Raw genomic sequence first — 26,019 nt, 5'->3', positions numbered from 1 at the left:
AGGTCATAAAGTTTTGGTGCAATTCTATAATAGTGCCACTTGAAAATCATGCACAGGGCTGTTGTGGAGCCAGAGTGTGAGCTTTTGTGATCCCTCAGTCTCCCATATTTGCATTTGTAAGTCATGCAAGACTCAGGAGACCCAGCAACATTGCAGTCTGGTTCCAAGTAGATTAGTGACAGACAAATTTCAAAATGCTCTATGATTCAGTTTAACTGAATAGATACCCTGAAATATATACACTTAATCCAAACATTTGAGATCTTTTCTTGCTGTCCCCCACTTCTGCATATGCTGTATTTACTCTCCATACTAAGGCTAGCTGGAAAAAAACTCCATTTCCGGAAATAAATGGAGGTTTTGAAATTTGGTTTAATTCCACATGGGGATGAAACCAAGGGCCTTTGAAACTTTTCCCTAAAACCAGAGAGAAGATGATACCCATGCCAGAATAGCCAATAGCCCAGGGGTTAGAACACTCACAGAAGAACATAAGAACATAAGAATGGCCATACTGGGTCAGACCAAAGGTCCATCAAGCCCAGTATCCTGTCTACCGACAGTGACCAATGCCAGGTGCCCCAGAGGGAGTGAACCTAAAAGATAATGATCAAGTGATCTCTCTCCTGCCATCCATCTCCACCCTCTGACAAATAGAGGCTAGGAACACCATTCCTTACCCATCCTGGCTAATAGCCATTAATGGACTTAATCTCCATGAATTCATCTAGTTCTCTTTTAAACCCTGTTATAGTCCTAGCCTTCACAACCTCCTCAGGCAAGGAGTTCCACAGGTTGACTGTGCGCTGTGTAAAGAAGAACTTCCTTTTATTTGTTTTAAACCTGATGCCCATTAATTTCATTTGGTGGCCCCTAGTTCTTATATTATGGAAACAAGTAAATAACTTTTCCTTATTCACTTTCTCCACACCACTAATGATTTTATATACCTCTATGATATCCCCCCTTAGTCTGCTCTTTTCCAAGCTGAAAAGTCCTAGCCTCTTTAATCTCTCCTCATATGGGACCCATTCCAAACCCCTAATCATTTTAGTTGGCCTTTTCTGAACCTTTTCTAATGCCAGTATATCTTTTTTGAGATGAGGGGACCACATCTGTACGCAATATTCAAGATGTGGGCATACCATGGATTTATACAAGGGCAATAAGATATTCTCCGTCTTATTCTCTATCCCTTTTTTAATGATTCCTAACATCCCATTTGCTTTTTTTGACTGCCACTGCACAGTGTGTGGACATCTTCAGAGAACTATCCACGATGACTCCAAGATCTTTCTCCTGATTAGTTGTAGCTAAATTAGCCCCCATCATATTGTATGTATAGTTGGGGTTATTTTTTCCAATGTGCATTAATTTATATTTATCCACATAAAATTTCATTTGCCATTTTGTTGCCCAATCTCTTAGTTTTGTGAGATCTTTTTGAAGTTCTTCACAGTCTGCTTTGGTCTTAACTATCTTAAGTAGTTTAGTATCATCTGCAAACTTTGCCACCACACTGTTTACCCCTTTCTCCAGATTATTTATGAATAAATTGAATAGGATTGGTCTTAGGACTGACCCTTGGGGAACACCACTAGTTACCCCTCTCCATTCTGAAAATTTACCATTTATTCCTACCCTTTGTTCCCTGTCTTTTATCCAGTTCTCAATCCATGTAAGGATCTTCCCTCTTATTCCATGACAACTTAATTTACATACAAGCCTTTGGTGAAGGACCTTGTCAAAGGCTTTCTGGAAATCTAAGTACACTGGATCCCCCTTGTCCACATGTTTGTTGACCCCGTTATTGACCTGGAATGTGAGAGTTAGCAGAGCAGGGATTTGAACCTCTGACTCCCACATCCCGAGTGAGTGCCCTGGGAAGTTTTTCCCATCTCTCTGGGCTGATTAATATTTAATTATTTATGCAAAGTGAAACAGATCCAACAGCAGAGATTGCGAGAGAAGAATAGTGAGGTTTTGGCAAAGGAATGATTCAGTCTTGCAAAAAAAGAAAACCACACTGAATCTCTACCCAAACATCTAACAAAATTTGAGCTGGGTCAAGCTCCAAACCCAGGAAGTGCAACTATCTCTATAATAGGCCGAATCCAAACACCAAATATGAATATCCTGAACTTTGGGAAAATTTGAATTCGGATTTCAATTTCAAATCTGACTTCTTACAAGTGTTTGGATACAAAGTGTGTGGTTCTGCCCATCTCTAGAGCACATATGACTCTTCTTTTGTTTTAAACGTCCTAAAAAATGTCAGATGGTCATATGACACATTCATGTGTCTATTTTAAAGCAATTTTTTTAAAGGATGGAATAAATCACATGAGATGCATCTTATTGTCTCTGTAATAAAGAGCTAGCTAGCTAGGTCATTATGATTTAGTTTAGTGCACTGCTAAATCAAAGCACAGAACAATACTGAAAAGTGCTACTGTGAACTCGAACAAATAAACAACAAAGCAAGAGCTGTTAACTTAGATGATTAAACAACATTCAGACCCTTTCTCCCCACATTTTATGTTATAGCTGTATATAAACACATGCCACATACAGAGGTACGCACACAGACATATACATCTTAAAACCTTATAACCAGTATTTCCATAGGTTTGGGTTCAGTTCATTATACTGAGGGTTTTATACTGAGGAATATTCCCCATATGGGTATAGTGATACTGCTGCGTAAGCAATAGAATGTGTAGGCTCTTTGTTCATTGGAAACAAGCATTCAGGTTATCAGTGAGGTTGTACTCTATCTACCCCATTTTTCAGATGACTGTTTGCCCCTTTTGGTAGATTTTTGAAACGTGCATATCTATGATAAAGTGGATGAGAGGATCTGAATAATTTAACATTGGTATAAACGACATGAAAGCAGCACCAAAAATTATATTCTTCTTTTTTTGGGAAGTAAATAGCACAAGAGTCTGGTGGATTAAGCCTATACATAAAGATTTGGGCCCAAAAATGAAACAGAAAAGGGAACACTCAGTCTGAAAATATCACCCAGACTATCAAAAACACTGAATATTAGAAAGGAAGTTATCATGGCTGTCTTAAAACTAGTCTTTTTAAGGCACTCTGATTTTGGATTCTGAACAATCCTTTAAATTAACCTCCCATAAGTAATGTCATGGTCCTTAAAATGTAAGTGGGTGCAACAGAGACAGGATTGTTACCACAACTCCCAGGACACTGCCTGAAAGGATAAGCTCACCTTTGTGTGGGCACAGATTTTCATAGGCAGTTTTTCCCTTGTCATCGACATCTATTTGCTTCCAGCTATGGGGGTATTTCCTACCCATCTTGATCATTACCCTCGGGCCTTGTTTTGTGAGAAAGAGAGAGGTGTTTGCCACCTGGAGGAGCCCTTCTGTGTTGTGGAAGATCCAGCTGGGTGCCCGAGGGCAGTCTATGAAGATGCTGCGGGATGATGCAGCAGAGGACTTGGAGATGCCCAAACACTGGCCAGATCTAACATGGAGCAGCTTCTCATCCTCTGTCCACCTCCACTGCTGGTTTGGATCAGTCAGATTGCACTTGCCCACAATTGCTGTTTTGTCTCCAACAAGACATTGCCGTTTCTGGACATGGATAATCAGAAACCCTTCTGGAAGATGAAAAACCCATAAAAATACAACAAATCATACATGGCCCTTAAAAAATAAATCCCAATGACTTAAAAATAAACCTCTTTTTTTCTCTCTGTTTCACTATATCTCAGTTTTTATGACCTGAACCAGCAGAATTGATTTTAAAAGCCACAAAATCACAATTGTTTGGTCTGGAAACTGCAAAGGGCAAGAATGCAACAAACCCTTTTTGGTAAAGTTCACCTTGACCTTCTATGTAAAAACCAAAGAAATCAAACTTGAATTAACAGGATATCAAGGGGGCTACTGACTTTCAGCTCACTTCTGAAAAACCCTCTCCCTCTTCAAATACACAGAGATCCATTAGCCTTCCTTACTGTCACCACAAGTTAAATCCACTGTATATGACTGCACATTGATTTTTTTTAAGGAAATCATAGTATTTGGAGGGGGAAGGAGGGACAGAAAAGGGGACTTTCCAAAATCTATTTGCCTGTCCAGGGCTATGTTTCATTTATCTTTTACAAAGGATGGGAGCTTTTGACTGATACGAACTCTGTGTATCTTACACTCCTAAATACATTGACTCCTCTTGTCATTATTTTGTAACTATCCCACTACAGATCAGATTGAATGTATACATCCAACATTGAAATGAACAGAAGAAAAATCATTCACTGAAATCAAACTCCCCCAACCCCAAATTCCCCCTTGTTACAGGAACAGGATTGGATGATTCAAAATCAATCTCGGTATCACTTTCAATTTTTTTTTTTAAAAGTCAGTTATTTAGTCAAAGCTTCAGGCTCCACTAGATAAACAAAACCATTTAAAAACAATACGTATGATTTCCTTTGTTTTTTCATTCTCCCTTTCTTATGATGCAGGACATTAGATTGTGTTCTAAGTAAGTGCCCCAAGAAGCTTCTGCTTTTGTAAGTTTCACAAAGCCTTAATAAGTAATCTGAATCTCTCCTCAAAGAAACCAGGCTCAGAGCTCAGCCATTGGATTGTCTAGTCCGAGATCTTTTTTAAAAAATGATGTATATACAACATTCAAGGAGAGAGAGTTTATTTTGCTTTGGCGAGAAATCTAAACAGTTCTGGCTTTGTTGGCCCTGCCCTCCCCCCCCCCGCCCCGATCCCTCTTGTATAAACTCAGGCTGAGAAATGGCTCTATTTTCACAGCATTGAATAAGTTTCAGGCAACCCTTGGGAGCCCTGGTTAGTGACAGAATGAGAACTGGAACGGAGGGGGGAACCCAGGAGATGCACTTACCTGAGAGCTTGAAGGCCAGGCAGGTGAAAATCAGGACATGAAATAAAGGATCCATTTTCCACCTAACAACTCCCCATGCTTCTCTTTTAAAAAAAAAACAACAAAAACCACACACACACATACACACACACACACACACACAAAATCACCACCTCAGATAAGTGAAGCGAAGGCTAGGAAGGAAATGTGCCTTCACAGGGGGAAAAGTCAGTGACGAGCACTTCCTTCTATTCAATAGTTTGGGGGAACTTTTTACCACTTTGTCCTTTCATATGATTCTTCAGAGTTTACTGACTCTGATTTATTTTGGAAAAATCCAAGCAAAAGAGGGATAGATTTTGAAACTACCGAGTCTCACACACAAACAAAAAGTTGTTTCAACATCTGAACAACATACTGGACTAAAAATATAAGGAAAAGGGATCGTAATTTCATGCAATTGACGGTTCACGAAACATTACACGTCTGCAGCTGATTTGGATTGTGCTGAATAAACACACACCGTGCTATCCAGTAAACACCATACGCAGTTTCTGTAATGAAATGTTGTGAGTCCATCAAGCAAAATCACATTATTAAATATGATTTCCAACTCCTCTTTATGAGTTCTGAAAACCATACATGGTGGGAGTGCAAATCTCTGAGTTCTTTACTAAGTCCTTACTCATGTACGCTCCCATTATGGGATCAAGTGATGTTGACTTTGCCTCAGCATCATCTGATCCATTTTGCCTACATACAGTGAGAATCTGCCTTAACTAAAAGCTGAATAAAGGCCTCAGTGATTTGACCCTCCAAATGGTCAGAAGACAGCATGAAATTAACTCGAGCAGATTGGGCAAATGCTGTGAGCACATTTGCCTCATTGTGGTATTATAATAATAGTAATGGTTAATTACTGTATGCAAAAAAACCCTCCATATTCACTAACTATTTTGTATCAAGTGTATTTTATTGTCAGTATGAAGCAAAGTCAACATCATTGAATTAAAAACTGATTTTATCCTGGGTGCAGACTTCCTAGTGCTGTAAGTAGTTATGCTAGAGTCACATTTCTTTTAAAGAACAAATCCGTGCAGAAATATATGGAAACATTCATAGCAGCATTTTCTGTACAACCTCCTGTTACAGAACAGTTCATATTTCCAAAGGCGTCCATCTCTTAACAGAAGAGATACAACATGTAGACAACATATTCAAAAAATCCCCTCTTACTAAAAGACAGACAAATATTTAAAATCCTTACCATTTAATATATTCTACAAAGTTTCTTTTAAAAGTAAACTGACTTACACAATTTACAAATACACTGGATTCAGGTCAGGAGCAGAAGCAGCTTCTAACAGTATAGAATACAATCAACAGTATAGAGTAAATACATACATATACACGGAATAACAGAGGTTGTGCTCTGTAACTGCTTTATAGGACCAACTGTAAATACACATTAAATAGCTAATAGTATGAAGAACAGATATTTCCATATAAAAGGTATAACTGCTTTTGAGCAGGTTCAAAAACAAAAGGACTTTCTTCCCCTTAAATCCATAATTGATCACTTGCAACTTTAGCAGCAAGAGTCTTATGTGGCCAAGAAATAAGCTCACCACATAATATGTAATAGCACTTAACAGGTCCAGTTTAACAGCTGACAGTCCATTCACAAGACAGAGTTGGCAAATGTTAAAGCATTTATACACAGAAAAACATTTCTTCTGCAGAAGTTCCAGTTTCCAGCTGACTGCAACAGTACACCCATACATTCTGTACAGCAGATATTGTTATTACAGAAATAAATCCACCTTTAGCTATATATACGTGAACTCCACATGTAGCATCAGTACCTTCTTTAAAAATCATTTTTGGGACGCTTACAATACATTCATGTACAGTAAGGGTCTGGCAAGCTTTATATTTTTGCCAAACGATCCACAATCTTTTCACAAGTTGGCTTCAAAGCATCCACTGCAGTAAACTCCTTGAAGAAGTTGCTGGTTGGTAATGAAACAAATTACCTCAAGAGATAGACATTCTGGGTACCCTTCATAGTTTCACTGGACAGCTTCTGCAGAAAGTCTGCTTTCATACAGAATCAGTGCATGGTGCACAAATTCATATTGTTCACTGGTCTGAACCATTCCACCTCTGAAAAGAAAGTACAATAGAATGAAACCTTATTTCTTAAAAATCAAATAATCTGCTCTGCTGCTAAGAATCAGAGGACATGCTTCCATGCTGATGTTAAAAAAATAATGCGTTAAATAATTTGTGATTGAACTCCTTGGGGGAGAATTGTATGTTTCCTTCTCTGTGTTACCTGCATTCTGCCATATATTTCATGTTACAGCAGTCTCGGATGATGACCCAGCACATGTTGTTCATTTTAAGAACACTTTTACTGCAGATTTGATAAAACGCAAAGAAGGTACCAATGTGAGATTTCTAAAGATAGCTACAGCACTCAACCCAAGGTTTAAGAATCTGAATTACCTTCCAAACTCTGAGAGGGACGAGGTGTGCAGCATGCTTTCAGAAATCTGAAAAGAGCAATATTCATAGGCGGAAACTATAGAACCCGAACCACGAAAAAGGAAATCAACCTTCTGCTGCTGGCATCTGACTCAGGTGATAAAAATGAACATGCATCGGGCTGCACTGCTTTGGATTGTTATCGAGCAAAACTTGTCATCAGCATGGACACATGTCCTCCGGAATGATGGTTGAAGAATTAAGGGACTTACGAATCTTTAGTGCATCTGGCATGTAAATATCCTGTGATGCCAGCTACAACAGTGCCATGCGAACACCTGTTCTCACTTTCAGGTGACATTGTAAACAAGAAGTGGGCAGCATTATCTCCTTCTAAGGTAAACTAACTTGTTTATTTGATTGGCTGAACAAGAAGTAGGACTGAGTGGACTTGTAGGCTCTAAAGTTTTAAATTGTTTTATTTTTGAATGTAGTCATTTTTTGTACATAATTCTACATTTGTAAGTTCAACTTTCATGATAAAGAGATTGCACTACAGTACTTGTATATGATTTTTCTTATTTACAGTGCAAATATTTGTAATAAAAATAAATATAAACTGAGCACTGTACACTTTGTATCCTGTGTTGTAATTGAAATCAATATATTTGAAAATGTAGAAAACACCCAAAAATATTTAAATAAATGGTATTCTATTATTTAACAGCGCGATTAATCGCACAATTAACTTTTTTAATTGCTTGATAGCCCTACTTGTATTTACATCATGAATATCCAATTCTGACACAACAGGTGTAAGAACTATAGGGAACCATATAGCCAGCATCTAAGCTGTTAAAATCCAAATTTCAAACCCAACACAATTATGGGAAATCTCTCTAAATACACTTTATATGCTATATTTTAAGCACAACTAAGATTAGATATGTCATAAAAAAACTCAGGCACCTGGGGCAGATTCTGATACCCTTTATACATGCTGAGTTCCACGCTCCCAGAGCAATCCTATTGATTTTATTGGGGCTGTTGGAGGAGTGAGGTACTACTCAGCATGAGTAAGGACAAGAGAACCTGGACCTTAGTGCACACAGATTTCATTCTCCTTCATATCCTAAAAATGTAACCTATGGTGACCCTTAGATCACATGTACAGAGAGCAGCTCTTCCTCTCTTCTTTCTAACGCCTATAATGCATCCTGTCTAAACAGCAGACACAGAAGAAATTTTACAGCAGTGACTCATTTCAGTGCCAACAATGCAACTTAGTTAAACTTGACCATAAAAAAGTGTTCAGTGCAGTCCGTTTGGATCAGTTACCTACACCTAATACAGCTGTGTGATAACTCAGCTGGTAGCACTGGTTTCAGGCCAGATGTTGGGATGAAATCCCACAGTAGGACCTAAGCTCGTATCCAGTGTTGAAAGTGAGTATAGTAGAAAGGGGGTGTGTGTGTGCTGTACTAGAAGAGTACTAGCTGAGGCTGTACTGCATTACCAGTGTTGTCTTTCAGATAGAAAATGAAACTGAGGCTCTTTTGGTTAACACTGAGGTCCATCGGCCAGTGCCCCTCACAGAGTTGGGTCCCAGAAGCAGTAGGGGTTATTGCAACTTCAGGGTGTTAAAAGCAACTGCAACTTGGCCATTACAGACAGACACTCACCTCCCTTCCCAGGCTTGCACCAAACCAGCTACTCGGAGTTGATATGTGTGTCTGTCTAGGAGGGAGGATATGGCCCGGGGGAAAGGAATATGCATTGCGACATACACTTTAAACTGCTTTTGCCAACCCTTTGTTGAATTAGTTGATTTCAGTGAGAGGATCATCTCTCTTGCATCACATGGAGTGCAGGATCCGGCCTCTCTTAATACAAGGCCTGCTAGGCCACAGAAACTATCAGGTAAATACATTTTAAAATAATCTATGATTTTTCTAACAACAACAAAAAGACAGCTGATAGGCAGAATGGGCAAAGAAATTGTAAAACAATTTATTCAACAAATACCTTCTCTTATTTAGATCTCTTTGTTGGTTTACAACTTTGAGGTCCTTTTGTTTCCTCATTGCTATTGGATGGCCAAATAGCCAGCTGCAACTGGCAAGAAGACTCAGCTTCTTAACAGGCTCAGGCTTGGCCATTGTGATGTAGGAAACTCTTGCAAGAGAAACACAGAACCCCAAATTCAGGTCCTGACAGAAAAGTAAAAAAAGGAAAGAATTTTTCAAAATATTCTGGTTAAAAATGTAGGGTGGGATTTTCAGAAGTGTTCAGTGCTCGTCTAACTGTGCTCCCATTGAAGTCAATAGAAAAACTCACTTTGGCATCAGTAGGAGGAGAATTAGGCAACTCTGAGAGCTTCTGAAAATCTCCCACAAAGTTTTCCATAAATTTTAAATCGTCCCATGTGTTATGTTAATAATTTAACAATTTAAACACTTCAATTCACCTTTAAGAATGGTGAATCATTGAAAGTCTTGACATTGGTATATTTCTTACCCAACTGTGACCTTCTTTAAACAGAGTGTAGGATGCAGGACATATCCTACAAGGAGGCAGAGTATTTCTGTTCTGTGAGGTTAACAGACAAATATATCAGATCAGAATGTGGCAAACCAGGATTGAAAATGCCACATTGTGTTTTTTGTCTGACTTACAGTTCCACTGCAACTCACCTATCAACTCGTAGCTGGCAGACAATGCTTAGTGCATCTACAACTCCGTCTTCCTTCAACTGGTGACAACCAATGGCAGTAGCAATAAAACACCCAGTTCTTCCTATTCCAGCACTGAAAGTAAAATTAAAACAAAGGTGAACAGAGCTGACAGACACCAACCTGCATCTTCAAAGAAGTTGTTCTGATGTTGGATATATGGACCTGAAAATACTCAACATGCAGAAGAGAGACTCATCAGTGGTTAGGTGCATGACTATCTCACCTCTTCTGCTAGAAAATGAATGCTCACAGAGCTGCAGCAGATAAATAGTTGTGGGTTAGTTTGTGAGGCCCATATGTTTTCACTCTGCACAAAAGTGCCTGGAGGGGGCAATGTAAATGCAAAACCTCTACAGCTCCAATGGACCTGAGGAGTCTAAGTATTCTCTGCTCCAGTTCAAGGGGAGATGTGGAGTGACCAGAGGAATCTGTCCCCGAAAGGCAGCAGAGGCCAGGGATCTGTATTCCAAGCCCCACCTCCATGGATCTTGCTCAGCTGGAGAGATTCTGTCACAGTTCTCTCCACACTAGCCATGGATGTATGCAAGACCAGTAATCATGCTGCCACTCTCTATCAGCCTCCTGTAGTGCTCTGCAATTCTGCAGAGGGGAGAGGGAGGGAGTGCTGCAACTTTCCATGTTCTGTTCCTCGTTTGCCGTCTGGGGGGAGTGTGGAGGAGGGATGGATAAAGTGAGGCACTAAGTAGTTAAATGATTGACTGCCTCACTTTATCCATCTGTTTAACTGGCATAATACTAGCTATGTACCTCAGAGGAGTGCTGTGAGGCTTAATTTCATTAGTGTCTGTAAAGTGTTTTGAGTGTCTTGGATGAAAGGTTGCAGTATGAGTTTTATTAGGATTATATTTATGCACTGCAGAGGACCCCAATCTCAGACTCCTGGCTATGGAATTAAGGATGGGAGTGTATTTGAGACTCAGGAACCCCAGGAGTCAGCAGTATTAAACATATAAGGATGCTAAGCCAAAAAGTGAGGGGATAGTGAGAAGCAAAACTGGCAGTCAGAAAAGACTGATTTCCTGGGGTGAGTCTGAGATCTATAGCTGACAAGCTATATCCTTGAATGCCGATACCATCTGGGCAAATGTGTCCAAAATGGGATAGAGATATTTTATACACAGGGGAAGGCAGAGGAACTAGCCTAAACAAGCAAGTTACTGCACATACATTCTCTTCTTCAAAATATTGTGAAATCCTTTACAAATGAGGTGCATAAGTTAAAACTACCAATAGGTCAGCACTTTCACAGCAGATCCCCCTACCTCTAAGATCCTGGAAGTATTACATGATTTATATTTTCCCACGGATTAACTGTTCTTGGATAAATTCTCCAGTGTATTTGACAAAAGCAAGTTCCCATCTCCCCAGCATCAGGCAAATGTAGGTCCTATCTTTTCCCCTGACTTTACTGCAGACTATGCAAGCTAAATCTGACACTCCTAGACTTTAGGACAAAAGGGACCATCACAATCATCTAGTCTGACCTCCTGCATATCTCAGGTCACAGAACCTCACCCACTCACTCCTGTAATAGACCCTGTAACCTTTGGCTGAGTCACTGACATCCTCAAATCTTAACTTAAAGATGTCAAGTTACAGAAAATCTGTTACTTGCCCTATATCCCCCTCACAAAATATCAGGGCAATTTTGTGATCTACTTACATAGGTATTTTTAAGACACCTATCACTGCACCCCTGTGGCAGTACAGTATGATGTTCTGTATTGCTGTATTGTTTGTTTGTTTGGGCTCCAATACCATAGAGTAGTGTTCATTGCCTTTTGGGAATAATAATTTCAAGGCTTAAATTCTCAGAGACGACTTCCCAGAGCCCTCCATACTCCTCCCATTTAGGGCTCTAGGCTTCAGCTGCAGGACGGGAGTCTCAGGGACTCCAGCCCCACGGGGTGAGAGGCGCCGGGGTTGGGGGCTTCTGTACTGGTTGTAAAGGCAGTGAATGCAGCATTTTTCAGCACCCAAACTGTCAGTGTCAGATTCATCACCATGTAACCCAGGCAGTTCCTGCACTTTATATATTAATTTGTTGCTTCTTCTGGGGGCAGAGGATATCTTTTGTGTAATTTGTGTATTGCACATTATGGGCCAGCTGCTCAGGTGGCATAAATTAGCATAGTTTCATTGACTTAAATGGAGCTAAATCAGTTTATGCCAGCTGAGAATCTAGCCCTATGCCTCTATTTTTTCCTTATTTGGTCAATAAAACAAATCTCTTACTTTGTATTTGAAGTCTGGCTGGGATGATTTAACTGGGAATTGGTCCTGCTTTGAGCAGGGGGTTGGACTAGATGACCTTCTGGGGTCCCTTCCAACCCTGATATTCTATGATTCTATGATTCTAAGTCTGTTCATTCAAATATACATTCGGTCCAAGACCACCTAGAGGCCAAAACACACTAGCTCATTTGGATGTACTATGCTACACATACAAAAGATGGTGTTTCAGTCATAGATTAGTATAAGATTTGGATGGGCACTTCAAATGACAGAGGAAACTTCTGTACCTTTAAAGTGCAATATTACTCTGAAAACTGGCTGTACAAAACAAATGCTCTTACTTAGTGGATCTGCTCCCTCTGTGTATTCAGAGTCACATCTGCTGATTTAAATGACAAAAATAAATATGTACTCATTTTTCTCCTCATAGCACTACAGACATAACTCTGCTGCTGGAGGGTGAGATGGATTATATTCTTTCTTACACATAATGCCCTGAATGGACATGCTATTGGAGCACATGGGACAGCAGCCAGCATTTGTAGGTTATTTTGTTCCATTTTACTTTTCAAATGTATTTTTTTCAATGTTGATAATAATTTAAAAACTTAAAAGATTTTTATAGCCTTTCTGCACCAGGTTGAGGGTCATGTTTTGTCCTCAGGTGAGCATTCAGTGCTGCCACTGAAATAAATGAGAGCTGCACATATGAATCCCAGGCAAACAGCCCCAAATTTGAAAGTTCTGTGAGATCTGGACACCTCTATCCCATAAATCAGAAGATTAAAATGTGGGAAAGTATGTTGCTAGAAGAGGGAGTATGACACTGCCACTACAATGTCATGTTCATTTTATTAGGGACACAGTGATTTCAGACCCCCCTCCGAATGACACCAAGTTCCATTGTGCCACTCCTCATGAAAAAGCATTACTGCGCAAATGGGAACCTGGCAGTTCATTCATAGATTTGTGGATTGCTTAAGAAAACAAAACAAAACAAAATAGTAAAGAGAGATGGGCAACACTGGGGTGGTTATGGTTTTTGGAAAATCTCCTTGGATTTGGTTTGGCAAAATGAGGGGTTGTTCAAATCTCTGGATCGTATTTATCCAAATCCCAGAAATATGGAGCTAGTAGAGGTAGTTTGAGAAGAAAAGTTCTGGTTTTGACCTATGTCTAGCAAAAAGTGCATTATAGCACCATGATTATAAGAGAAAACAGGCATGGAAATAATTTTTTTCTAGGTTGCCTCATCTCTTAACCCCTTTTCAAGTAATATAACAAATCTGAAATTTCCTACTACTATTTCATGATGTACAATTTTGTTCACTACAGTACACAGAGTAAAATGATAGATGATTAACAGAACTGACTGAATTCTGATGAGCAAAATGGGCAGCATTTGGCTCACTCTGATTTGTGGGGTAACACTATTTATGGTTTGTGAGTATTCAGCTAACTGCCAAGCAGTTGTGAAAATGTTCACAAACCCCAGAATGAACATAAATTTTTGTACTAATGTGTATTCATTTGAAAAATTTTACCTCAAGTTTGTGATTCATTATTCTCCCGTTTAAAAAGTTTCAGGCAGCCAATCATGGGGCAGAACATGTGACTAATCACACAACATGAACAATGGACAACAAATAGCTAAAGTGAACAGTGAACAACATGGAACACAGACTGACAACTATTCGTCAGAACTGTCTTTCAAACACTTACCTAATTCATTAGCAGAGATCAGGATGGGTTCAGGAACAATTCACTACCAAAATATGGCTAAATTTCTAAAAAATAGCAACGCAAACTAACAGTTCAGCCAGAATTTAGTAAAAGCGTTGTGGAACTTTCTCTTAACCACTTCCAGAAAGGCCCTATTTGAATAGGAAAGGGCCTTGTGATCTGAGGCCCTTTTCTGTAGCCAGTGGTGCGGGAGCAATTTTTATAGTGGGGGTGCTGAAGGTGGAAACCATGTGTTTGGGTTGTTATTACTACTTTAAGCCAGGCAGTGCGGCAGCACCCAATGCTCCCCTAGTTCCTGCACCTATGTCTGTAGCCCTACTATAAGAATTCCAAGCCATTGAGTTTTGCACTAATTCTTTTAAGAAAACTGTAGTAGATTACCTGCAGTGCACAATTACAGGCCCTCTGCCAGCTGATGCCATCCTGTCCTCTTCCACATCCAGCATAAGCTGCAAAAGAGGTTGAGCACTGTCTGGGGTTTTGTGGTCCGGCCAGGATGTGTACCAATAGTGTTTCACATTTTGGGACTGACTCCCTTGCTGGAAATAATGTAAAGATATCACTTATACACTTTTCAGAGTAACAATTTTGCAATTAATTTTATTTCTCTCAATATGATAAGCTTTGGACACATGCATGTATGACGGCAGAATTTGGCCCATTTACATACATTATCAAACCAAATACTGGTGATTATTTGGGGAATCCAACAGCTGATAAATTGCATATCTTGATATGGTGAAACAAGATACTCAGGCCCAGATTCTCTTCTGCTCCTATTTACACCAGATGACTAGGGTCACCATGGGTCCTTATTATCAGCTGGGGATTGCCAGAGTGTAATGCACTCTGGCCAGACCTTCTCTCTGCCCTCTGCACTGTGGGATGTGAACAGAGGGGCTGGCATAGAAGGAGGAGTGTAGCAATGGGAGTGGAGTAAAGCCAGAGAATATGACCTTTAAATTGTATTCATATTCATGAAATTGCTTAATTTGTCCACTATCTGCTAAAAGACCTTATCATAAGTATTGAAGCAGGTTTTACATGAGAACTACAATATCCTAGGTATATGAACACAGGAACTATCTTATTGGCTCAGACTAGTAGCCCATCTTGTCCAGCATTCTGTTTCTGAGGCCTGGTCTACACTGGGGGGGAAGGGGAGGTCGATCTAAATTACTCAACTTCCGCTATGTTAATAACATAGCTGAAGTCGACGTACTTAGATCTACTCACCGTGGTGTCTTCACTGCATCAGGTGGACTGCTGACACTCCCCTGTCAACTCCACCTACACTTCTTGCTCCGGTGGAGTACCGGAGTCGACGGGAGAGCGCTCGGCGGTCGATTTATCACGTCTTCACTAGACACAATAAATCAACCCCCACTAGATCGATTGCTCTGGAGGTAAGTGCAGACATGCCCTAAGAGTGGCTACTACCAGATTCTTCAGAAGCAGATGGGAAGGAACCTTACTGTGGACACTTATGGAATAAGTTGCTCATAGGAGGAGTTTCTTCCTAACTTCAGACAGGCTTATGCCCTGAAGCACCAAGTTTAGATCGCTTATATTTTTATCTTATCTAATGAACTGTGGGTGTTCTCATCATCCATATAAATATCTAATCCTTCTCTGAATCCTGTTAATTCTGGGGCCCCAACTCTCACTTAAACTCTCCCTTTACATTGCTCTTAGGGTTGCCAGGTGTCCAGTTTTTGACTGGAAAGTCCAGTCAAAAGGGGGACCTGGCAGTGTCCAGTCAGTTGTACTGACTGGACACCAAAAGCCCAGTTCTGCAGGGCAGGGGTGCCGGGTCATTAAACCGCACCAGCCCCTGCTCAGATGGGGCCGCCTCCTACCTGCAGGCATGCTCCTTGTCAGGCTGCAGTAGCTCCTGTCCCAGCCCCAAGCAGAGGAAGCCCAGCTGGGGGTGCGGGGCGGGAGGTGGAGACGATCCAGCTAGCAACAGGAGGAAGGGGGAAGAGGAGTGAGTGTTGGGGGCGGGGCCTTGAGGAAGAGGTGGGGTAGGGTGGGGCCTCGAGTGAAGTGGCAGGGAAGGGGCAAGGCCTCAAAGGAAGAGGCAGAGAAGGGGTGAATCTCAAGGGTCCAGATACCAGCAATTAGAAAGGTGACAACCCTAATTGCTCTGACAGTGTAAAGGGGCCTTAAAGTGAGTGTAACTTAAGTGAGTATAACTTTAAGGCCCCTTTACACTGCCAGAGTGATGTAAAATGGTCTTAGTATAAATGCTTCAGGTCCTAGGTCTCAATTATACCTTGTGGCAGTGAGTCCCATAGGTTAGTTATGAATAGTGGAAAAATGTGCCCTTTTTCAGTTTTAAATGTATTGCTGTTCAATTTCATTGAACATTCAACAGTGAAGTATTACGGTTATTGGAAGGACATTTCCCCATAACAGCTTCCCCATAATAGATCATTACCTTTAATGTAAGGTTGCGGACAGTATAGTTCTCACACTCTTGCACATTGTTAACGAGGACTTCAACTTTCCCATAGATCCCTCTCTTTTCTGGCCAATAGAGCACACATTTCTGAAAAGGAAACATCAGTGTGAATCCAGATACTAATTACTTGATGCATGGGCGGGCGGGTGAAGCTCCCCCTTGGGGAGGCGATCCCCCTGCCCGCCTCTTGTGGCCAAGGCCCCGCCCTCACACACTGCTCTCAGTCCCTCCCCCCGACCATGGCCCTGACCAGGGCAGGGGGCCGAGCTTGGCCCCTCTCCCTGCCATGGCCCCGGGGTGGGGGGGAGCTCTGAGAGCTCAATTGGGGTCACAGGTGGTGGGGGAGCTGAGAGCTCAGCCCCAGCCAGGGTCGAGCTCTCAGCCTTGGCTGGGACTACGGCAGAGCTCTAGGCCCTGGCTGGAGCCCCGAGCCCCTCCCCCATCCTGCCCCTTCTGCCTGCAGCTTTGTCCATGGCCCCACCCCATTCCACCCCTTCCCCTGTGGTCCCACCCTATTCCACACATGGCCCCGGCCCCATTCTGCCCCTACTCCACATCTTTCCCCCCTGGAGCTCCGCCCACCCCCTGCTCGCTCCTCCTCCCCCGCTACCCTGAGACCGGAAAAGCTCTGTGCCCCTGCAGTAGCTCCGGAGCTGCGGTGGTGAGTGAGAGTTCCTCTACCCCGGGGAACATGGCTGGGGAGATTTTTCAGGGGGCCCCAAATCTGCCATGCCTCCCCCCACCGCAGCATGAGGTTTGGAGAGGCTTAGTATCCTCTGGCCTCCACTATATGCTGCCTATGATTTGATGATACTGATATCAGATTCTTATCAGAACAGTATCTGTCTGAAAATCACATATTGAAGCAATCAAGGTGATATTCACATATTGTGAATGTCAGAAACATTTATGAGTAACAGATTGCAGGTGTCCTGATGAATGTTTTAGGGTCTAATTGTTAGAATATGCTGAGCAGCCACAAATCCAGTTGAAGCATCTGTGTAAATCAGGCCCAACCTGTCTCACGTTGGGCATCCAAAAACAGAAGTATCCAAAATCAGAGGCTACTTTTGAAAACTAGCCTTTAAAATCTTAATCCATTATACTGAACACTTTGAATAGTATTTGATGCTTAAAAATTCAACTAAGTTTGACTGAAGAAAAATATTTTGAACAAAAGATAAATTCAAAATCCAAGTTGGATTTTTGCAGGTACATTTTTATAAATGTACAGAGTGAAATCCTGAAGCCATTACTTAGTTTCTCTTCAGGCAAAAGACCTAAATGGAACTTTTGCCTCTGTGAGGATTGAAACTGAGTAAAGGACTCAGAATTTCTCCCACTCCCACATAAGAATTGTATCCCTATTTACTATCTAGGGCCCTGATGCATCAAAGCACCTAAACACAGACTTAAATCCATGCTTAAGCCCTTTGATAAACTGAAGGCTAAGAAAGAAGTGTCTATTCAATTTCTGAGCTGCAATGAAGATAAAATTCTCTTACCTAAAATACTTGAGTAAACCTATAAATATAGAGCATTCTTATTGAACTAGTAAAGTGATATACTCTTCCAGAAGGTTTCAGAGTAGCAGCTGTGTTAGTCTGTATCCGCAAAAAGAAAAGGAGGACTTGTGGCACCTTAGAGACTAACCAATTTATTTGAGCATAAGCTTTCATGAGCTACAGCGTACTTTGCAAGCATCCATTCAACGGCAGATGTAGAAACAGAGAGTACTACGAAATCAAACTCTCAGGTGGAATACCATGTTTACCTGCAGCATAGCTACTATTCATTTCAAATACAGATCACATAAAACTTACAGAAAACACTGAGTAACCAATACACAGAAAAAACCCTTAACCGTAAAACAAACTATCCTACACCCATAGAAGCCCACATGAGGGACTTTTTCTACTGTCACCAGCAACTCCTGATTCAAAGAACAACGTATATTCAGATAGCTGCTACTTAACAGCCCCCATTGCACAGCAAAACAAAATCATTGCTTTAATGTCATTCATTACCAGACACCACAATTTCTAGTATATACTGCTAAAACTGGGGAAAAAATCAGTATAGTTCAGGTTAAACATTACAGTGAAATGCAAGACTTGACCATCAGGCAAGATCTTTACATTTCTGGTGTACCTTATCACTCAATAGCTCATTGAGCTGAATGGAAACACTCTGGAGCATAAACGTTCTTCTACAAAGAAATGCTCATTACCTTAATAATGTGAGATGTGTGGAAGACACATTTTTTGTAACTGAAATTGCACTGACCAATTTGACTGGTTTCATTCAAAGAAGAGTCATCAGTTGCACTGTAAGACTTGCAGAGCTACCATACCTCTTAAACGCTGTCTCTCTGAAGATACCAAGAATGGCAAGAAAACACCCTAATAAATTTATAAGAAAAAAGCATTCAAAAGTTCAGCAGCCACACCATGTGACATATGGCCACTATCAACTATGTGATCTGAAAGGCATGCCCCTCCCTGGGAGTTTAGTTTTCATTGTTAACATGGGAAATGAAAAGTCTAAATGTGCAGTTGCACCCTGACAATCAACAATGGTGCAGTCAGCTTCTGAACCTTCTTGATAAATGAGAATACTGTGTGCTGCTCTCCAAAGACTTCAGAACCTCCTTAAAAGTGTTTTTCTTGACTCTTTACCAGCACAGTAATTGGCAGCTTGCACTGTGTGGACAATGCAATCGGATTGTTAATTAAAACAATCCTCAGTTAATATCTCATCTACATTTAGTAAAATACAATAGCTTAATTTTAACAGTCTCCATGCTGGTTTTGAAAATACCATGGCGATAACAAAAAAGAAGACCTGAAAACAGAGCTAGACTCAAGTGGTTCAGGCACTTCCAAAAAGTCAGATACCAGGGAAATGATCATATTTTGGAAGGTATTGCAACAAATGGATGATACATAAAACAAATGGGGACAGCGATTGTCTTCAGACAATCTTGCAGAAACTCCACAGGTATACAAATATGAAAGAAGGAAATTGCCCGATACCTACAATGTCACATGGCAAGAAAACTGGACCACAAGTTTTCATAGCACTCATCTTTTAGAACAGGTATTTTTGAAAGCTGTTCAAAAACCACCCACTGGGTCATTCAAACAACTTCATAATCTTATTTCCGTACTGAGAAAACTCTTAGTGTATTGGATACAGCGACTGTGTTTGTGTATGGGGAGAGAGAGGAGTTCCATGGTCCTTAACTGAGTTATAAAACCTTATGGAGCCCATCACTTCTCCTTGCGATATTGTATCTGCTCCTTGCCATTCATAGTGTGGCTCCTTGGCCTCTTTTTAATTTTCCTTTATAGGCGCTCACCTATTTAAATGCTTTCTAAACGAGTGGTCATCACATTCATAATTACAGGTGAGATTTTCAAAAGTGTCTGAGATCACTAGAAACACAAGTGCCATTGACTTCCCATGGGACTGGTGCTCCCAATTCTCTTAGGCACTTCTGAAAATCTCTCCCTATTTTCAGTCCACTCCTGCAGTACCTATACCGGGTGGGAGACGCTGAGCTTAAAAACTAGCTCTATACCTTTCCTCCTTTCCCCACCCCCTCACTCACAACCTTTATACATATTTCTGATAGCGGCAGCTTCTTAAAACCAACTTAAATTGTGATAAACACAAAAGGTGCAGCAAGTACATAATGAGTAATATGGGCCAAATTATCTGCTGAAATAACTGTACTGAAGTCAATGGTGGCATGATGACAGCAGAAAATGTCTCCCTATATTGTTAAGCGTGCCGATTCTGCCTCTGTCACTCATGTCAAGTAGCACCTTATGCCACAAGATGTCCCAGGGAGTGAGGTCACATGAGTAAGGCTGACAGAAACTGGCCCTAAGGAAGCATGGGTTGGCTGTACATGGTATGTAGTGCGGGGAAAAACAAACAGTTCTTAATAAAACCCCACATTTGTACTGTATATGCATAGCCTGGATCACCCACCACAAGCAGTAATGAAGACTCCTGAAAGCTTCTGAGCCCTGACTTTTCACAGCAGAAATGTTCATGTTCAGCATAATGTTATTCAGCACAGGAGGAATGGGGCCTGCATACAAGATTTGTGTATTGGAAGGCTGAAAGAGATGGGGGATGCTGCTTTTGAATATCTGTGTGTTTTATAAACAAACCTCCCTGAAAATGATGGGTATGCTGCAGAGAACAAAGGCGGCAAAAAATTACAATGCTATTTTGCCAGATAGCAGCTATTTTGTCTTCTTTGCAGGCAGTAAATATTTTACTAAAAAAGTTAACAGATTGTTTTCTTCTCAGTAGAAAGTAAAATCCCGAACAATTCAGCTTACAATCATCAGGCAGTTCTTAACATTTCTTCCCAGAGTTGTTCATTAGAATGTCAGAACAGTTCATGTAAACACAGACCTTCTCCAAGTAGCCTGGGAACACTAAAGATGTCTCACCCTCTTTTATTAGGAGGAAATTACCACTGTCAGTCCACAACAATGCTGATAAACACTAGTGTGGCAGGCCTGACCAATTCAGGTAAACACAGGGTTTCCTGATATGTTGGAAACCATTGGACATTTCTTTCAAGTCATTCTTCTCACACAGTGTTAGAAGTAAGTGTTTAAAAATTCAGTATTTCCTTCGTCAAATATTTGTTATTCTGTTACTGGGGCGAGTTTTCAAAAATATTCCATTAATGAAAGTTACCCAGACCTTGGTTTGGCTGGTCTACAGTATCAAAATGGGGCCTGGTGTGAAAATATGTGGGATATTTACGGCACAGACCTATGTTATATAGCTTTCCTGTTTGATATGTTATAAACACTGTATGCTCAACTCCAAACTCTGAGAGAAAAAGGACCAGATTGGGGGGGTACGTGTAGAAGGGAAGGTATAATCAGCCTTCTGCCCACCTGTAACCCCTCAACTAGAGACCAGGCACAATTAAAGGCCCTGCACTGTCAGGGTGAAATTCACTCCATACAGAAGGCCTGTGCACCATTTATGTCTCATTTAAGCTTTTAAAATAGGATTAAATAGGACTTAAGTGATGCATACACTTTGCGCTGGTCCTCTGCACAAAGGTGATTTTCACCCTCAGTGCCTTGGGCAGTTGATTTGTGTTCTTCCACCATAATGGAGAACCTGGCATCAATTTGTACAAGTATTAAATAAAGCTAATAAAATAGGTAGGTGGGAGTCCATCCAAAAGTCACAGAAAATATAACAGGCCTTATCTGGCCTTAGCAATTAATGAGCAATGGTCACATATTCTCCATGTTAATGTAAGGAACTATATATTTCCATACTGGCTAGATATGACCCTACTATTGACTAAATGCTCCCAAAATGTATTTCTCAACATGAATTAGGTTGTTTTGTAAAACCTGGGATGGATTCTTTAGGAGTTGTCTTTGTTTGTTCCAAAGTGCAGGTCTGGAACATAGAGGTGAAATCTTCCTTGGACATTACAGCATCCAAATGAACAAAATATTCTATATATAATTAAAAGTAACAGGTAATGACCCCATATTTACAAGTGCTACCTAACTATATGTGGAGTGTTTCTCATAACTGCCACACCTCAGCCTCCATGAATATGCTGGGATATGCTTTATACATCTCTTGAGATTGCTATATAATGCTATATCTAATTATCTATCTTAGGTTTTTCTATAATGACCATCACCATAACATTTAAGAGCTGGTTATCTGCTGGTATCATATCTACTATGAGGTTCTTTCTACAAAGGATGTTATATACTGTGAGATGTATAGACAGTCTTATTTACAATACAACCACTGAAGTAATTTCTGGATGTAGCCAGTTGATATCATACCTCATTTTTTTCTTTCAGCTTTGTGATCATAACAATGACAGGGCTATCTTCCTGCCAAACCATCTGCCAGAAATCATTCACGGTATTAATCATGGGACCCTGAGTTGCAATGAAGGACTTCTCCTTACCACCGTAGCCCTGGTTTAGAAACAGACACAGAAGTATTGATTTAAAGTCATGCATTGCACAGAGATCTTAGGTGAAAGTTCCAAAGAAAGAAATGGGAATCTAGACCACAAGATAAATTAAAACAGAAAGCCTGCATGACCTGGTACAGCTGGTCAAAAATTGTCCAGTGGAACAGTTTTTTGCTGGAAAATTCTAATTTGATGTAACCAAAATATTCCACTGCAATGTGCTGGTTTTGTTGAAACTTCCCTGCCTGCCTGGTTTCCTGCCAGCCTGCCCAGCTCCCTGGTTTCCTGGACTGCCTGCTTGGCTGCCCAACTTGTCAAGCCCCTTGTTTGGTGGGCAGGTGGGCTTCCTGACTCCCTGATAGTTGGTTCTCCATCTGCCCAACTTGTTGACTCCCTGCCTGGTAGCTGGGCTGCCTCTCTCTGCTTGGCTCCCTAGGTGGCTGGCTCCCTGGTTGCCTGATTCCCTGGCTGCCTAATTCCCAGACTGCTTGGTTACCTTGCTGGGCAAATGGCGAGCTGGCAAAGCAACCGGCTTCCCTGTTGTCCAGTGCCAAAATGGATTGTTCCATTTCACATGAAATTCCTCAATGTAAATATTTTGTGCTGATGCAGAATGAAACAAAATGAAACATTGACACTGCAGAATTTCCCACAAAATAGAAATTCCCTTTTCTGGCCAGCTCTACCTGTTAGTTAGTATTTCTGCTGTATTCAAAGGATGATATTGTTAGCAACAGGCCATAAAAAACAAATGAGAGTGAACAGAATAGAAATATGAAACTAAGTAGTACCATGAAGATTTATGAAGGGAAAAGAGTTTTTGAATACATAAATCCTTACAGACTCAGAAGCTCCAATTTATACTTGCTAAGCAGAAAATGCCTCTGAGACCTTATATATGGGACATTCTGTCAGGATAGCACGAACCTTGAGACACACTGAAAATTATAAGCAAGCAAAGGAAAGAAGGAGTGAGTGGGGAAATGAATGAGTCATGTCTGTATTCATCTTTATCATGTGAAAAGGAAAACTTGTGAACTTGTACACTGAACTTGGGTCCAGCTCTAAAGAAGGAGTTCTTTTGAACCTTGCTGGCCAGAGAAGGCTGCAGCAACCTCAAAAAGGAATAAATTATTAAAGAATAAAATGATTGGCAGAGCCAGATATTGTAACTTTGTTTCTCTCTTCAGTGAAACCATTTCCACAACCACAGGGACAATGGAGCAATCCACTGACTTATCCATTACACAGAACAATGCAGCAGATCCTCAGCTGGTATAAATTATCATAGCTGTATTGAGTGATATGCCCCAACATCTCTTGTCAATGACAGGTGTGTCAGAATGTTCAGACAGTCGAGAATACTGAAGTGTCTAAGGTGCTTTACAATATACTGTAAATTCATGTGAAATTTAATTTACTCACTGTTACATTTTTTTAAAAATCATTGACAATGTTACCAGTGTCAGCAATATGAAACGCCATGGTACTTCATTCCCTGGAGGGAAGGAATACTTCACATGACTCAATACATGGCCTAATTTCTCTCGCTCATTTAAAAGCAGCATTGATGCTCTTTAAATGGAATCATTCTCCTTAACTATATTGATGTCTGTGATGCAAAGCCTTGACAGTACAGATGTAAAGTGAGAAGCGGGAGGGGATGGAGGGGGGACCGGACACGATGTGTGTGTAGGTATATATATTTATGTATTGCTGTTTTAAAAAAGCAAAATGACTTCCTTTATGGAGTGGAGTGGAGTGAGGTTCTGAAACAACTTCTCATGAGAAGTAGTGGGAGCAAACAACCTAACTAGTTTTAAGATGGAACTTGATGCTAAGTTTATGAATGGGAGGTCCCTTCCAGAGCTATGTCCTATGTGACCATAGGTTAAATACGTACATAACTCTTGGGTGCTTTATTATAAACACCCCATCGGGACCACTTTATCTCACCAATAGTGAGAGAGAGGTAGGGTAGACTTTATCCTTATATCATACAAGGTGAAGTCGACAGAAATAAAAGGAGAGTGGAGCCCAAACGGAATCAACTATTCTGCTGGAAAACAGAATACTGTCTCAGGAGCACCCAAAGAATGTGTGTTTACTTACCCTAATGTAGTTAGCATTTATGTAGGTGCTCAAGGAGTCAGCTGCATTCTTTGGTTTCAAACACACTCTGCTTAGTGGATCTAAGAAGTCAGGAAAGATGGAAATTGAAAAGAAAATCACAAAGAGAAGATTTCTATTGAGAATCGCAGAAGTGAATCAAAGACTAGTTGGAGCAAAATAATCTACCAATGGTGCTGCATTTTGCATTTTTGGTGAAACTCACTCCTAGACATACGGTTTACAAAAGGCCTCAACATCATGTAAGTCCCATTAACACCGGTGTTCTGAGGGCTTAAGTGAACCTTAAATCAGGCAAAGGCACTGTATTGATCCTTCTGCACAGGGTGAATTGTCTTTTTGTATAGAAGGAAGGTTCACTGTAACTCAACATACAAACATTTCATTTGAATAGGTGTCTTGTATCTGGAGAAATGTATAGCCAAACTAGAAGAATATTTTCCTTCAATTGCCTATTATTTTGGGGCAAATCCTATTCCCAGCCTCCTCCATGGCCTTTGAGGGTCCTAGCTGGACTGGGACAGAAGCAATTCTGTTGAGCACAGGGCTGATGGGATGCTAAGTCCCTATGTAGGAGATTTTAACTCTCTTGTGCATCATGGAGCTGTGCTCCTGGGGAATCTGTTCACCCTAGGGGGTTTGAACAGGGGCCAGAAGTTTCTCAGTTACATAGATCTACTCAACAGTCCTCTCCACAAAAAGACACAGTGAGGAGGGTGCATAGGAGCCCACACTGTAACTGCCTAGCAGCTACTACTTTACCCTCCTCCACTCATTTTCTGCAAAAATGTCATCCCTTCAACAAAATAAAACGGAAACCGTGTTCTCTCACATCTGGGGTGAAAAAAAGGAAACCTTTCTCTGGCAGATTGCTTAGACAAATAAAATAAAAGTAGCAGCTGTTTGAAGTTACCATATCTACTCAGTTGGAAATAGTCCCTGGAGAGATGATTACTAGGCGGAGTCCAAGCGAGGTGTAAAAAGGTGTATGCATGTTCAATTGTGGAATCAGCATATGTATGTTATCTGTTGGTAACATCTAGTATTCTCACAGCATTGCATCTGGGGTTCTAGTCTATATTTTTGTCTAGAACAAAAGGGACAATGAGGGGAGTGATAGTTCAGTGGTTCATGCATTGGCCTGCTAAACCCAGGGTTGTGAGTTCAATCCTTGAGAGGGCCATTTAGGGATCTGGGGCAAAAATTGGGGATTGGTCCTGCTTTGAGCAGGGGGTTGGACTAGATGACCATCTGAGGTTCCCTCCAACCCTGATATTCTATGTACATTCTTTATGTTTAACTCCCACTGAAATTAACAAGAGTCCATTGCTTGG

At 40.8% G+C, this 26,019-nt stretch overlaps 2 protein-coding genes across 6 annotated transcripts in view; both read right to left on the bottom strand.

The window, feature by feature from the left end:
• PTPRB (protein tyrosine phosphatase receptor type B) overlaps positions 1 to 5,014 on the bottom strand; it is a gene marked incomplete at its 5' end in the record, with an annotated part of 106,182 nt that extends 101,168 nt beyond the window's left edge. Inside the window, 2 exons of the mRNA XM_084632536.1 lie at positions 3,239 to 3,631; positions 4,894 to 5,014. Coding sequence (XP_084488662.1) covers positions 3,239 to 3,631; positions 4,894 to 5,014 — 514 coding nt within the window. The remainder of the gene's footprint in view (positions 1 to 3,238; positions 3,632 to 4,893) is intronic.
• An 824-nt stretch (positions 5,015 to 5,838) lies between these two features.
• The window catches only part of PTPRR (protein tyrosine phosphatase receptor type R), a 201,012-nt gene continuing 180,831 nt past the window's right edge, over positions 5,839 to 26,019 (bottom strand). For all 5 annotated transcript variants that reach the window (XM_084637636.1, XM_084637640.1, XM_084637639.1 and 2 more), the window contains 6 exons: positions 24,668 to 24,747; positions 22,419 to 22,556; positions 16,537 to 16,647; positions 14,478 to 14,635; positions 10,056 to 10,169; positions 5,839 to 7,038 (listed from right to left, as the gene is read on the bottom strand). In XM_084637636.1, the coding sequence (XP_084493762.1) occupies positions 6,945 to 7,038; positions 10,056 to 10,169; positions 14,478 to 14,635; positions 16,537 to 16,647; positions 22,419 to 22,556; positions 24,668 to 24,747 (695 nt within the window). In that variant the 3' untranslated portion in view covers positions 5,839 to 6,944. The remainder of the gene's footprint in view (positions 7,039 to 10,055; positions 10,170 to 14,477; positions 14,636 to 16,536; positions 16,648 to 22,418; positions 22,557 to 24,667; positions 24,748 to 26,019) is intronic.

The sequence above is a fragment of the Lepidochelys olivacea genome (assembly GCF_965140295.1).
Source record: "Lepidochelys olivacea isolate rLepOli2 genome assembly, chromosome: 1".
In the NCBI taxonomy this organism is placed as follows: Eukaryota; Metazoa; Chordata; order Testudines; family Cheloniidae; genus Lepidochelys; species Lepidochelys olivacea.
Note: the sequence above shows the minus strand (reverse complement) of the source record. Positions and strands in the feature narration are given on the sequence as shown.